This window comes from Leptopilina boulardi, unplaced genomic scaffold (genome assembly GCF_019393585.1).
Source record: "Leptopilina boulardi isolate dan_hultmark-lab unplaced genomic scaffold, ZJU_Lbou_2.1 LbouV2_223, whole genome shotgun sequence".
NCBI lineage: Eukaryota > Metazoa > Arthropoda > Insecta > Hymenoptera > Figitidae > Leptopilina > Leptopilina boulardi.
The window spans coordinates 517,518-532,691 of NW_026137778.1; the positions used below are offsets into that span (position 1 = coordinate 517,518).

The 15,174-nt window shown below is 30.0% G+C and overlaps 2 protein-coding genes across 6 annotated transcripts; one reads left to right on the top strand and one right to left on the bottom strand.

Annotated features, from left to right (window-relative positions):
• Positions 1-590: 590 nt before the first annotated feature.
• LOC127279795 (rho-associated protein kinase 1) lies at positions 591-10,639 on the bottom strand. Of its 5 annotated transcripts, none has more exons than XR_007842697.1 (13): positions 10,439-10,639; positions 10,150-10,383; positions 9,548-9,878; positions 9,308-9,468; positions 8,519-8,857; positions 7,320-8,453; positions 6,939-7,239; positions 6,416-6,831; positions 5,692-6,333; positions 5,067-5,477; positions 4,784-5,000; positions 3,866-4,165; positions 591-2,552 (listed from the first exon to the last, which is right to left on the bottom strand). XR_007842697.1 is itself a non-coding variant. In XM_051302379.1 (13 exons), the coding sequence occupies exons 3-13, from the start codon at positions 9,726-9,728 to the stop codon at positions 2,465-2,467; spliced, it is 4,113 nt and encodes a 1,370-aa protein (XP_051158336.1). In that variant the 5' UTR covers positions 9,729-9,878; positions 10,150-10,365; positions 10,439-10,629; the 3' UTR covers positions 591-2,464. The 5 variants fall into 5 exon arrangements, 4 of the variants coding, with proteins under 4 accessions (XP_051158336.1, XP_051158334.1, XP_051158335.1 ...); XM_051302379.1 differs by having other exon boundaries at positions 3,943-4,165; positions 10,150-10,365; positions 10,439-10,629; XM_051302377.1 differs by having other exon boundaries at positions 3,943-4,165; positions 10,439-10,629.
• A 280-nt stretch (positions 10,640-10,919) lies between these two features.
• LOC127279803 (uncharacterized) lies at positions 10,920-14,700 on the top strand. Its single transcript, XM_051302392.1, has 5 exons — positions 10,920-11,492; positions 11,730-12,626; positions 12,691-13,086; positions 13,153-13,329; positions 13,822-14,700. Exons 2-5 carry the CDS (start codon positions 11,754-11,756, stop codon positions 13,984-13,986), a joined length of 1,611 nt encoding a protein of 536 aa, XP_051158349.1. The 5' UTR covers positions 10,920-11,492; positions 11,730-11,753; the 3' UTR covers positions 13,987-14,700.
• Positions 14,701-15,174: the final 474 nt, after the last annotated feature.

The following is a 15,174-nucleotide window of genomic DNA, read 5'->3' on the forward strand; positions in this document are numbered from 1 at the left end:
AAGTGAAACTCTTTTTTCATTAGTCAATTTGACATTTTCACCAAAATTGATGCATTTAATTTTAAAACATTATTGCAAACGAAAACAATCGTTCTTTGTTATCAAACAAATAAAAAATATATCATATACTTACATCATTTTTTTCCGTTTTAAATTGATAAATAATTAACAATTAAATTTAAAATTATAAATAATTTTTTTTTATTTTACTGCAGAAAAATGGCAACTGCAGTTGGGGACATTCATTAATTATATGATCTCAAAATAAAGGAGTAGTCTCGCAAAAGTCGTTCGCAAATGAAAAAAAATTATTATTTTTATTGTTTTAAATATATATATATATATATATGTGTGTATTTTGGTACTTATCGTATTAATGTCAATTAGAAATCTCTATTGTACAAAAAATTGTGGAAGTAACAAAATATAAATAAAAAAATATGTCTCAGTCAGTTAACGGGAAATGTTAGTTGTAAATAACTGTTTTTAATCGCGGCTAGCTAGAAGTAGTTTTTTTAATTCTCAACTCTACTGCTGTAGAGTAGTTATGTGTAATAATTTTTATATAAGTATAGGAAAGTCATAGCCAATTTGATATATTATCTACAAAATAGTTTTAATCGTAATATTATAAATATACAAGTTGTAAATGACTAAACCATAACATGTAGCAACAAATTCACTATAATTCTCTCTCTTTTTCGTCTGTATATGTACTATACTTAGCAAGTTCCAATGAACTGACATTTTTAATTTTCAATAAGAAACAAACAGGAAAAGGCACATTATAATCAGTAAACATTTCACATTAAAATTGTAATTGTTCATCCAAAGTTGAATACATAAGTATATTTGCGTTTTGTACAGTTTGGAAATAGCAAAACTTTTTTTTTTTTTTTTTTTTTTAAAAAAAAGTACGTATCCTTTAAAGCGCTTTTTGCAAGCTTCACAAAACGCAAGAAAAGATACGTACTTTCTACTCTTTTCTTAAAAGTTATGTGATATAAAAACTGTCGAAAACAATTACGTATGTTCGACTTAGGATTAACAGCATGTATATGTCTTATCCTCGAAAGGAAGCACCAGTGATTGAGATATAAACAGATAAGACAGTTATTGATTACTGAATTTGGCCCAAGTTAAACCTTACTCATGAAATTCAGAGATTCTTTGAATAATTACAGCTCTTCTCAAATATTATAAATTTTACTATTACTATTATTATCATTATTATTATTATTATATATTAATGTAAATCTTTAAAGATTAGATTATAAATTATTCTTACTATACAAAGCTCACGATCAGATGTTTCTTCTCCCAAATAATTCATAAAATTTTCTTCCAATAGCAAATTCGTATGAAAAAAAATAAATATTCTTTCAATTTGTGTCATCTGAAAATCGTACGCTCTCTGCACAAAAGTAATGTACTAATTTCATTATTTTGTAAAAACAATTAATAGTTTTTTCTGTTTTAAAGTGTTAACAGAAATTTATTTCGGCTTTGTGTCTTTAATTAACTTCATTTTTACATAGTTAATTAACACATTGATTAAGTTACAATTCGAAGTGTGAAAATACATATGTACACACAAATTATTGTTTATAACAATATTAAAATTTTTCTAGAAATTAAGATAAATCAAATTTGATTGTTTATTTGTTTGTTCTTGTGTATTCAATTTTTTGTGAAATTTCAATTGTATTTACAATTTTTAAAGTTCTTGTTTGATAATATATTGTTCAGTACATTACTAAGCGCAAAAATAGTATTTATTCAATAATATTGTAACATGAATTATTTTTGATAAGTACAAATAGTAAGCAAAAGTATTGTATTTTTCCGTTTTCGTACATATTTTGCAAACTATACGTCTATTTGCACGATTAAACCATTAAAAAAATATATGTCGACCCTCAAGTTTTGTAAATGAAAATCTTTTTCCCCAATTTTACAAATGCATTAAAATCACTAGTTAAAGCACATATGTGGATTACTTTTGAAAGGATAAGAATTCTAAAATTATTGTACAGCCTATTCTTTTATCTGTATACCTTTTAGAAAGATCATTATTTATATAAAACGAATAGAAAAATAGCTGTCTTAAACATTCAATAATTTGAACGATGAAGTGAAAAAATTTATGCGATTTATGCAAACATGAGCTCAGGTGTATTTGTCTTGATGAAAAAATATAATTATGACAAAAATACAAGACTACTTTTCAGCTATAAAAGTTATTTAGTAAACGTTCGTACGAAAAGTGTAAAAATATTATGGAAAAGATTACATTTTTACAGATTTTGCAATAATTCTCAAGTGAAAAATCACATACGTGGCACAGTAGTAGATAAATTACGATTATCTGATTTGATTGGGCATTGTAGTCAACAAACAAAAGTTTGTCGTTTTATTGACACATGAGTGACGACACTAAAAAATGTCATCGAATTAATGGCAGTCACTTGCCCATACTCGCATTCGCAGGTAATGTAGCAGATCTTTGTTGTACTGACAAATAAGGCTTGAGCGTTGACCTCGTAGATTCTCTGTAATTAGGATAGTTAATCATTTATGCGACTAAACAAATTTTATATAAACTAAAGCCAAACGAACAAATGCAATACAAATTTCGCACGTAATTCAAAACGAACAACACTTTACAGAAGAGACAAAAAGAATTTAAAAGGACGCCCCTTGATAACAAAGTAGAATCTCATGCTTCTTTTAAAAGTTCCAAACAAGCATTACAAACAATAAACATGAAATGATACACTTTTATGACAATTAAGGAAATGAGTTGTATTTTCATTGGAAGATTTAAATCAGGACAAATCAAATTTATTTTTACTTACGTAATATTTTTTAAAAGTTCATTTCTAAATAGTAGCATCAAGAAATGTTTATATTTTTATCAAAGAAAATAACATTTTTCAATTAAAAATTAAAACTGTCCAACAATTCAAAATTTAAAAATTGTTGATTCCGTAATAAAGATTGAATAACTATAACTTTTTTAGAATACATCATAACTTAATATAAAAATTTTAAACTAAAATTATCCAAAAAGAAACGTTTTAATTTTTGAAACGTAAAAATTGTTTTAACAATATTTTTTATTTTTAAAAAGTATATATATAACTTTGGATAAAATGTAATTAGAATATTCACCAATAGGTTAAAAGATGAATTTTAAAACTTTGAATTAAACAAAATAGAATCTGAAAAATATACCTATATATATTAAATATAAATTTTAAAAAATGTTAATATTAAAGACCTTTTGATTTAAATTTAAGTAGGATCTACTAACATGCAGAAAAAATAAAATTTGTTTTATCGAAAATTGGTACGTAATAAAAAAATGGAAAAATAGTTATTTATGATACAAGTGCGTAAAGTGAGTGATTTACACACGTGTATCATACAACATTTTTTGCAACACCCACCTCTAAAGTTAAGTACCTATTATGAAGAATTCCAACTCTCTATTAGAATAATTTCGATCAGGAAAATTATCATTAAGCAGGAGTGTATAAATTTAAAAGTAAAGTTCGTTTTTTAATTTTGTGGTTTTGTATGGTCTAAAACAATCCTTATATTATGTGAGAGAAATTTCAGTGCGTAAAGTAAATCACTTTACACACCGTTTGAAAAAGATCTTCTTTACACACACTTTTCGGTGTGTCAAATTTAACTTTAGAGGTTAGTGTTGCAAAAAATATATTTAATTTGCATGAGAAAAGTAATAATTAAATATGAAAATGACAAAAAGTGAAATAATAAAAACTAAATATGTTAATTGAGTTTATGAGGTAAATCTTTGCCAATATGGGTTGAAAGGGATAAAAACAACTCTAACCTCTCTACACCCAATCATGCGATGACACAACACAAAAGAGCAATTTAGTTCCCAGTTGAGCTGCTCTGCTACGCTACCTTGGTGAAACACGTTGTCCTGCTCCATCCATGTGTGAATTTGCTTTGTATCCATACTTTTGAATTCTTCTCGATAATCGTGTTACCCAATATTTCTGATCATCAGGACTTCCCGCGAGAACCAATAATTCTCGAGCGCTATTAGGATCATAATGCAATTTGCACGGAGCTATGGCGTTTTCTTTTTTATCTAAATGCTCCTTATGAACTTTTATATGACATCCTAAAAATTATATTAATAGCTTACTGTATCTGCCAGAATTATTAGTTCACTAAAAAAAATACTATACAACGTTTCTCTTTTTTCATATACTCAGTTTTTCTAGCGAATTATTATTTTCAAATTTCCCGAATTTCTTTTTTGATAGCTAATAACAATGGGTTAAAAAAATATGAAAAAGAGCTGTTTTAAGAAACTGACAAACAATCGGAACAAAAGTTAGTCGAATTATTTAATTTCAAATCTCCTTTAAATAAAAAAACAAATTTTTATGTATTTAAACTCCGTGAAAATGTAAACATTTAACTTAAAATTTGACAATTTTTTTTAGTGTGAGAAATTTTTAATCTTCACTTTAAATTCAACTTTTAATGATTCAAAGTGTTAAAAATAAAATTGTTTACACCTTTACTGAATTACTCTTCAGAGTTTTTTGGACTAACTTTTATTTTGACTGGCCGACCGATGCAGGAATGTGAATGTAAAGTTTTTTTTTAAATCTTATTTTCAGCACTCAAAGAACTTGAATCTGAAGAAAAACTATAAAAATCTAAATTATATTATTATTTAAATAGGCACTTAATTCTAAATTTGATAAAACTGTGAATAAAAACAACTTACTTCTACACTCAAGAGCAGGTGGTGGACGAAACATATGCCACAATTGCTTTGAACATACTTCACAAGTCGTTGGCATGTGATAGGAAATGGAAATAAATTCATGGCCTTTAAGTGGTTGAGGAATCGATTTATCAGTCAATTGAGGAAGTTCCACTCCTGGCAAAGAATTACCTTCGTCACCAGGGCGTCTTGCTTCGCCTTCACCAGCATATAACAACTAAACATTAAGAATTAAAGTAAAACAGAAAATAGTTTTTTTTTTACATTTAACAAGACTAAATACCTGAAATATCCTAGGAATATCTTTGGCATCGGCTCGAATCACGTCTTCTTGAGTAACAGATCTAACATGAAAAACTTTACTCAAATCCAATATCAAAACAGGATCAGCATTAATTTTGTCGCTTTCACTATTATAAAAAATAATTTTCTTCGATGACACAACGACGTATTGTTTCTTCCAACCGTGTCTTTTAATGTTTTGCTTATTGGGAATATTTAACCAACCCTCTAATCTCATGGCACCATGCTCGGACAAAACCGAGTCTTCTCCATCGTTTTCTACAGACGAAACGCTAGCCGTCTCTGAATTAATGGACGTTATTTTCATTTGAAGTGTTTCTATTTCAGAGTCCTTCGAATCAAGTTCCATTTGAAGCTTCAACTTGGACTGATTTTCTTCAACAAGTTGTGCCTAAAATAAAAGCGCAAAACAAGTCATACAAAGTACAGTCATATAAATTTGTTATAAATGTACATTTTTTAACGATTGGACCAAATATCGATACGTTTGTGCCTTTGGAATAAAAAGTAACGTAAGCGACACGGGGCTAAAGACGTTCAAGTTTTTAGTAAAACAATGACTGCCTTTAGCCCCTATTAATATATTGAAATGAAATTATACAAACTTGCAAATCCTGGAGATCTTTTTGCCATTTAGCAGCCAATTGCCCGTATTTCTCTCTTTCTTGCGTGAGTTCTTGTTGAAGCCTTCGACATTCTTTTTCTTTTTTCCTTAAATCCGCAGAAGATGCTTTATTTTTCGTCTTTCCACCAATTGACAAATCTTTTCGATTCACTATTTCTGCCAATTTATTTACAGCTTGTAACTTGAGAAGCTGTTCTGTCTTCAGTTTGCTGCTTAGTCTTTCAATTTCATCGACATTTGATTGTTCTTTGTTGAGTTGGTCCTGAATTTCTTTGTAACGTTTATTTAAGTCTTCCTTCTCTTTTAAATATTGATCTACTGTTTTCTTCATTTCTAATTCATTATCCTTTAATCTATTGACCATTTGCTCTTTTGCATTTAATTCTTGATGATGTTTGGCTATACTGTCTTTAAATTCTAATTCTTTCATAGTCCTTTCTTTTTCTAAATCAGCCACTGTTTCTTCAGCAATTGATCTTGCTAAAGCTTCAGCATCTCCTCTAGCAAGAGCAAGTTCGAGTTGATGACAAAATGAATTTCGTTCTTCTTCTAGTTCTTGATGTGATCTGGTTTTATCATCAAGCTCTTCACGGAGCTCTTGGGTCTGTGTTTTATATAAAGTCTGTATAAAGGAAAAGAATACAATTTTAATATCATAAATGAAGAAAAAAAGAGAAAATAGTTTGAAAAAATCAATTTTTTACCGAGAAATATGCTTCAGCTTCCAGTTGTTCTTGAAGTTCTTTCATTTGAAGTTGATCGACGTTTCTTTGGGTTTTCAAATGGTGTAATTCTTCCTCGATTTGTCGTTTTGATTCTCTTAACTGCGCAACCTCATCCATCAATTGTTGTTCTCGAGCTCGTAATCGTCCAGCTTCAGACGATTGTTGAGCTAATTCTGTTTGTAAATTGTTCCTCTTCTGTTGTTCCTGGTCTGCTTGACCTTGCAGTACTTTGACTTTCTCCACTTCTTGTCGATGTTCGCCTTCAAGTTTCTGTAAACGTTGCTGAATTTGCCGATAGTCCACAGATAACATGGAAGTTTGGCGTTCTTTTTCTTGAGCGAGAGATTCTGCTCGTTGCCTACCGCACTTTTCTTCATTTAATTTTGCTTGCAGAGCTAAATTAATATATAAAGAGCGAATTATGTTAATGAAATTCAATACAATCAAATTAGAAAATTAAAAATTTCAAATCATTTTAGATGGAAAAATAAAACATTGTTACCTTTAACAACTTCGAGATTAGCTTCTTCTTTTGAGAGCATTCTCGACCTTTCTGTCTCCTGATGAGCTACGACTTCTTGATCATATCTAGCTTGTGCTGCTTTCAATTCAAGAGTTAAGGTAGCTGCCTCTTTTTCTAGTTCTGAAATCCTTTCGTTCAGTTGCCTGTTATCTAAAGTAGCTTTTCCTTCTCTTTCACGACTGTGTTCAAGTTCCTGATGTAAAGCCGAAAGTTTTGTTTCCAGTTCGGCAGTGAAGGAAGATGCTTGAGACCGGGAACTTCTTTCTTTTGACAATTGACCCTAATTAAAAATAATAATCTCTTTTTATAAAGCACACATTCTAATTTTAAATTGAGAATTTTTTAAATGAGAATCTTTACCTGTAAGGCTGCAACTTCTTGTTGTAAGGAATCCCTTTGCGCCTGTAATTGAGTTCTAGCCATTTGTAATTCATTGGCCATTTGTTCTGCCGCTTGTCGAGCGACAGTTACTTCTGTTGATTGTTTTCGCAACCTGCTCACCGTTTCTGTTTCTCTTTCAAGTTTCGCTTGCATCTCTTTAACCTGTTTCTCTAAACTAGTGATGCGTTCAGACGTTTGTTGTGAATTGCTTGCATCCCTCACTCTCCTCGTTTGCTCCTCGTCGAATTTTTTCTTCAACTCCATAAGTAACGCCTCTGCTTTTCTACGAACATCCGCTTCCTGTTCAACACGTCGTTGTGCTTCTTTATGACTATGTCTTAAAAGTGCCAATTCCTTATCAGCTCTACCTGCCTCCTCTCTGAGTTGAGCTTCTCGCTCAGTAAGTGCCTCCAATTGAGCTGTTAAAGTTCGATGTCTTATTTCTAAATTTTCCATCTGCCGTCTCTCTCGTTCGAGTAAATTTTCTAACTGTGCTATTCTCCCTTCATCACTGATACCATTGTTGATATGATTCTCAAGACCATCGACTGATTCTCTACTGTTATTAACCATTAACTGATAATCTCCCGAGTAAGTAAATCCAATAAATGGTAAATGATTTCCCGAAAATGCTTTCGGAATGGGGAAACTCTCTTCTGGACCGTCTTCCTTTTCCAAGTCATCAAAATTACTCGTGTCATCGTCACCTGACAATTCTGGCACCACTGGTGGGACACTTTCTCTCAAAGTGTCAAAAGTCCATTGATCATTTTTAAAGAATGGATGATTCTTAATTTCATCGACTCCATTGCTACCTAAACGCCTTGTCCTATCAGTAAGGAATCCACAAATGAGACTCTTAGCTGCTGGAGTTATGTCGACGTCTGCGTGAAAATGAAGAGAATTCCGATGATCCATAATTTTTGAATAAGTTCCCACTAGCGAGTCTGCATAAAAAGGAGTGTCACCAACTAACATTTCATAAAGAAAAACTCCAACCGACCACCAATCGCATTCGCGACCATACACGCCTTCTCCACCTTGCGACTGAAGTACTTCGGGTGATATATAATCGGGTGTACCTACTGCAGTATCGGAGCGTACTAAACCGTCCTGAAATTAATCCATTGTTGATATGATTGTCATTTAAATAAATCCCAATAAAACCCAGTACTTACAGCATCCATTCGCATACATGTACCAAAGTCTGCTAGTTTCAAGTGACCTTGCTTATCAAGAAGCATATTGTCTGGTTTAACGTCTCTATGAACGAACCCCATATTATGTATCGCATCCAGCGCGAGTACCACTTCTGCACAATAGAATTGTGCCCACTTCTCTGGCACATCATAATTAGACATCATGTTTACTAAATCACCACCTGGCATATAATCCATAACCATATAAAGATATTTGTGATCTTGGAAGGCAAAATGCAGTTGAACAATCCATTCAGAATTTGCGTGAGCCATTATATCTCTTTCCTCCCAAAAGAAAGCCGAATCAGATCGTTTTATCTGCAAGAAACATTAAATGAATCCCAATTAATTTCCTAATATAGATGTAACGAAAATGACTACTTAAAATGTATCTATTCAAATTTTAATCCAATTCATTGAAACACATTGACATTTTTTAAAATTCAATTTCTATCAATTAATTTTTACCAATAAAATTAGGACTAGTATTTTTAAATTTTCATAAATTGAATTTCAGGTTTATTAAAACAATTAAAATTTCCTTCAATTTAAGTTTTTAACTTAAAGAAATTAGGATTTTTTTAAATTGCCAGGAAAATGAGAATCAAAACTATTTAACTTAGAAACGATTGAATTTGGAAATGAATTCAAATTTTTACTAAATAAATTACATTAAATTAAATTAAAGGAAGGTGAAAATGATAAAAAATTGGTGACATTCTGTGATGTCTAAAAAAATGATAATATTTAATAAATATTTACACTTACCATTTCAAATTTGCTGAGAATCTTCATAGCAAAAACTTTTTGAGTGGATTTGTGTCTGACTAACTGTACTTCACCAAATGCTCCACGACCAATAACTTTTATCAAATTGAAGTCATCTGTTCGCATTCGCATTTTATGAATTTCTTGAGCAACCGTGTCATCTAGAATGACATGAAAAATGTCTTAATGTCATCTTATCAATAGCAATAAATGAAATACCTCAAAAGGCATTTTACTTACATCTGTTCATGAATGTCTCAATGTTTTTCATGCGCTTTACGCTAGGGTGATCACAGTCTGCTACAAGAGCCTGTACGGTATCTAATAAACAATCAATATTTGCATTACTGCGAGGATCTTTTATGCGATCTTCAAGAGCTCGCAGACGTCTGGCTCGGTCCTCGTCTCGTACAGCCTCCATGGTTTTCAGTTCTAAAGCTATCGCTACACAGTCTTTACCCTGCTCTCTTGATCGTTGCTCATTAAATCAAAAAATCATTCATCTTTGATTACATGCAGCAAAAATGTGATAACGTCACAGCCACTATTGCTAATAAAAATTCCATTTTTTCTGTAATAAAATAATAATATTACTTGACGTTTAAAATAGTACCAACAAATAGAAAATAATATAATATAATAATGGTAATAATACTCGACAAAGATATTATTAACTAATACAATTATCAAGAACAAAGCAGCAACCAATATGATTATTTTGTTAATTTTAATTCAAACTTTTCAATAATCGTCACAACATTTGAGAAGAAAAACTAAGATAAAGAAAAAAAAATTTACAAATAAATCACCTGTAAAAAAATTTAGAGTTGAAAAGTACATACATTTGAAAGTTTTTTTCTGTCTATAATGGCGAGCGTGCACTTGTAATTAAATTCCATGTACTTGCACAATGAAAGGTAAAATCACAATATCTTAAAATAAGTATTTGTGGTGTACAAAAGGCAAAATTTATTTGTTGACAGATCAAAGAGGTACGGTTGTGTGTCTGATGTGACAGCAGCGATTGTCTCGAGTTTAGGAGGGTCCAACGGCAGGTGCTACAAAGACGCCGTTTCCTAAATATATTTTCAATTCAATAATCAATCAACAAAAGAATTCACTTTCACGTACCTATAGAATCACCGAGACAGTGTCCACCACTTTGTTAATACTATAAAAAGTCGCCAAATAAAAATGCATTCTCTATTACTTCGCGCAAATGAATATTTTCCAGCTGAGCGGTACATGCGCCATTTGGAAAATGTACTGCACTAATCAAATCCATTCCTTTTCTTTTGCTCTATACCATTCTACAATACAAATACATACATACAGTCAATAATAAAAATTTCCACGTTTCACATGAAATTCATTTAATTTTAGCATTTCTATTTATTTCTGCATGTAAAAAAACTCAAGTTAAATTAAGATATGCGCTAATTATAAATTATAAAAAAAAAATTTCCCCACATGTATATAAAATTGTCACATAAACCTCAATATTATATGTATAGTATATGTATAGTATATGTATAGTATATATATATTGTATATACATGCATAAACACAGGTTATGTTCATGGTTTCTCATCTCCACTCATACTATGCTGTACGCATATATATGTATATGTAAGAATGAGACCCTCCCCTCATACAAGTTAAAATTTTTTAGGTTTTAAACGAGCGATTATTAAATAGTTTTAACAAATCATATGATTTTATGTACAATTTAAAAAATGTAATTATTCCTTTTTATTACATGTAATGTGTAATACAAAAGTTCAACGACTACCATATGAACCAAGATGGCGAAACGTTCTGTGTTTATAAAATAAGTGGAATTTGTATTTTGACAGATCGTTTATAGTTGTTGAGTAATTTATTGAAATTGATAATATTTGTTAGATTCTGCGGTCTTCGTACATTAAATATTCTAAACGTTTACTTCTTCCACGCGTATCTATATGATAATTCATAATTTGTTCCCAATGAACACTTTTTTTACTATTCTCCTTGTTGTTTATGTTTAACTATACCAACATATTTATAGCAAGCGTAAGAATAGAAACGTTCGTAACCCTTCGTCATACACCAGCAAGACGATTACATGTTTTTCTGCCACAAATCATATATTTTCTGATTATCTTTCAATACGGAAAACAACACGGATCTTTGTCAAATAAATGTAAGTTTTTGTCGCACTTTCTTCTCAATGTTTTTTTCATGCCAAATGCAAAAAAAATGTCATAGCTATTTTTTTCACATTATGTTTATAATATGAAGTTATCGTCATTTTTACAACCTTGTAAAAGAAAAAACAACTTGATAAATTTAATAAATTGAAATGTTTATGAAATTTCTAATTGATGATATAATATGAGAATTATTTTGTAGGTTTTTATTTTTTGATTGATATTTTTAGTTGGACAAGCGGTCACCCAAAAAAATGGGATTTCCCTGTGATTGGCAAACTAAAAAGCAGAAAGTGTCACAGAGAGGGCAATATCTGTTAGAAACTGGACAATGGTCTGATTGTAAATTTATCGTTGGTCGAGAACCACATCAACAGGTCCTCGAAGGACACAAAGTTTTCTTAGCTATGTCGAGTCCTGTTTTTGAAGCAATGTTTTATGGAGGAATGGCTGAAAAAAGTGATCCAATACCAATCCGAGATGTTCAACCAGAAGCTTTTAAAGCTCTTTTAGAATACATTTATACCGATCGTGTAGACTTGGGATCATTTGAATTAGCCTGTGAATTGTGTTATTGTGCTAAAAAGTACATGCTGCCTTTTCTTGTTGAAGAATGTACAAAATTTCTGTGGTCGGACTTGTCACCAAAAAAAGCCTGCAGAGCCTATGAATTTGCCAAACTCTTTGAAGAACCAGTATTAATGGAGAAATGTCTACAAATAATAAGCACAAAAACACTTGATGTTTTCAAAGAATCTAGTTGGGAAGAAATAGAACTAGGAACTCTTTTAATAATTTTCGAACAAAACGATTTACTAATTTCTTCTGAAATAGAATTATTTACTGCTTTAGAACGATGGTCAAAAGCAGAGTGTGTTAGAAAATCGTTGGATCATGTAGATAAAAAATCACAAAGATCTGTTATTGGTAATTCTTTAACGAAAATTAGATTTTTAACTTTGACACCTCAAGAATTTGCCGAAGGACCTGGACGATCTAGTTTATTGTCAAAAGAAGAGGCTTTTGCAATATTAATGAATATATCGTCGAGCAACAGTGAAGTTCCTATGCCCGAAGGCTTCTCCACAAACACGCAAAAAAGAATTAACAAGATGCTTCAAAAAACAGTAGGTTATAATTATTTTTTAAAATTTACTTTCAAGTACTTAACACAACCTTACTATTTTAAAGGTTCCTATAATTGACTGGACGCCTATGAAACGCCTTTCAAATCGCGAAGAATTGTATCCGAGATGCACAACTCCACACAAGGTAGACAGCCCATACTTTTCTTTTAATTTTCCAACAACGTCAATGGGGCGTTCGACAATGGTACCACTGTCTGATGATTTAGATCATCGAACAAATTCACTAAGAAGTGGTCCGTCATCTTTAGCATCAGGGGAACATCCTTCAACAATTATCGCATCTCATACGTTTGACAGAGATGGAATCAAATATTACTGTACAAGGAATGTTCTTACACCACTCGATTGCGTCAACACAAGCGTATTGGACTGTTCAGTAACATTTACAGTTGATAAAAACATTTGTGTTCTCGGAGTTCAAGTTCCAACACAAATACAAGTGAGCATATAATATTCATAAACAAAATTCTTCATTTCATTTCAATTTCATTTCATTTCATTTTAGTTGACTAGCCAAGGGAATATCTTTCAAATGGATTCTTCATATACTGAGGTCCTATATGCTCACCTCCTTGATTCAGATGGTTCTCGATTAACTTATACTCACTTTACTACTAAAGTTAACAGCGGTACTCTTGTTGAGATTACCTTCAACCGACCGGTTTACATACAAAAAAATAAGGTGAGATTATCCATTTTACATACAAATAATTCACCAACCCTTAAAACCTTGAAATCGCCTTGAATTATTAAAATCCAATTCTATCAATGACTTATTAAATTCAAATACTAATACGTAAAAAATAGTTAAACCAATTTATCAAAATAAAATAATGGCATTTTTCAAGAATTACAGTTAAAATTTTTAGGAAATTTGAAATTGGAATTTTGCTACATTTCAATTGGTGAATATTGTTTACAAATTTTTAACAATAATTGAGTTCTAAAAAATTGAGTTTTTCAAAATTTTAATTAAAATTATTGAAAATAATAAAGTCAACAATTTCATATACATAGGAGAAACAAGTCCTTGATTTTAAATGTAACTTAAATTTTTATCTGAACTGTGTGGAAAATGTTCACTTTTCGTGAATATAAAACATCTTCGTAAAGGTTTCTAATGAAAAAAATTGGTTTTAGTTAAAACTTGTGTAATCTGAAATTTTTTTAACAGGTATATCGAGTTGGAGTAGTTTTCAACAAAGTTGGACGGTATCCTATGGGAATTTGTTCTCAAAGTATGAACTGTGATACTGTTCTTTTCACATTTGGAGTAGGAAATATAGACAATAATAGTCGAGATGGATTAATTAGATCTATTGTGTTTACTTATCATTAAAATTTTAAACCCAAGAAAACAAACCAGAATGAATTGTCAAATTGTGATATAAGAGACAGTGATGTATATGTTTATTAGTCAATATAAATTTCTTTTGTGCGTGAATTGTTATTTGTTGAAGTAAAAACAATTTTAAAAATACATGTACAAATTTGAATACGCATTGTAATATTAAATATTAATTATCACAATAGAATATATTACATAAAATTAGATATTTAGCTTATTTTCAAAGCATTAGATTAAACATCGACCAATGGACTAATGCACTCGTAAGAGAAGCTTATTTTCTTATTTGCCTGGATTTAATTAAACATTTAGCTTAACGTCTACGCATTGAATAAATTTCCGACAGTATTCTCGGCAAGTAGAAGAATTGGTTAAGTAGAAATAAAAAACATTTCAACAGTTTTTTAAAATGAAAACTATTAATAAAGACTATTTTTTCTATTTGTATAGAACTTTTAAGGCATTTTAATGCTTATAAGCACTAATTGCATTCAAGAAGATTTAAAAATAATAAGTGTACTCTCATGTGAAGTCTATTTGTTGTCTGTTAGCTTAATGCCTGGAAAATAATTTAAAAACCTAATTTTCCTTTACGCCTATTGTCTACAATATATATATATATATACTTTTAAGCACAAATTATATTTTACTGTTTTTAATTTGTATTCTTATTAATATTATTAATACATGTATATTATATGTAAATTATTTTTAGTTGTATATATTTAATTATAAAACAAAAAAAATTAAAAACTCAAAATGCCTAATATAAAATTAATAATTTCACACATATAATTTCAAAATTATAATGGATTGGACAATGAAAGTTTGATTGTTTTACTTTTTGTATATACTTATACAATTAAGTATAAAAATATTTACTACATATAACATTAATCAATAACTACATTAGAAATATTATAATTGTTAGATTAAAATACACGAGTATCAATCTGTATTAACGCTTTTATGGTTTTTGTTATAACACTGCTAATGTCATAATAATTAACAAGTGATGAATTTATAAAATATAAATGTTTATTTTATCAATTAATTAAGTAAAAAAAATACTGGCTAATTAAAGTAGAAGATTTATACAGGTACACCAGAGGTACAATTTTATGCGTATTCTTACATCATTATCATAAAGTTTCTTTATTTTATATAGTATATTCAGAC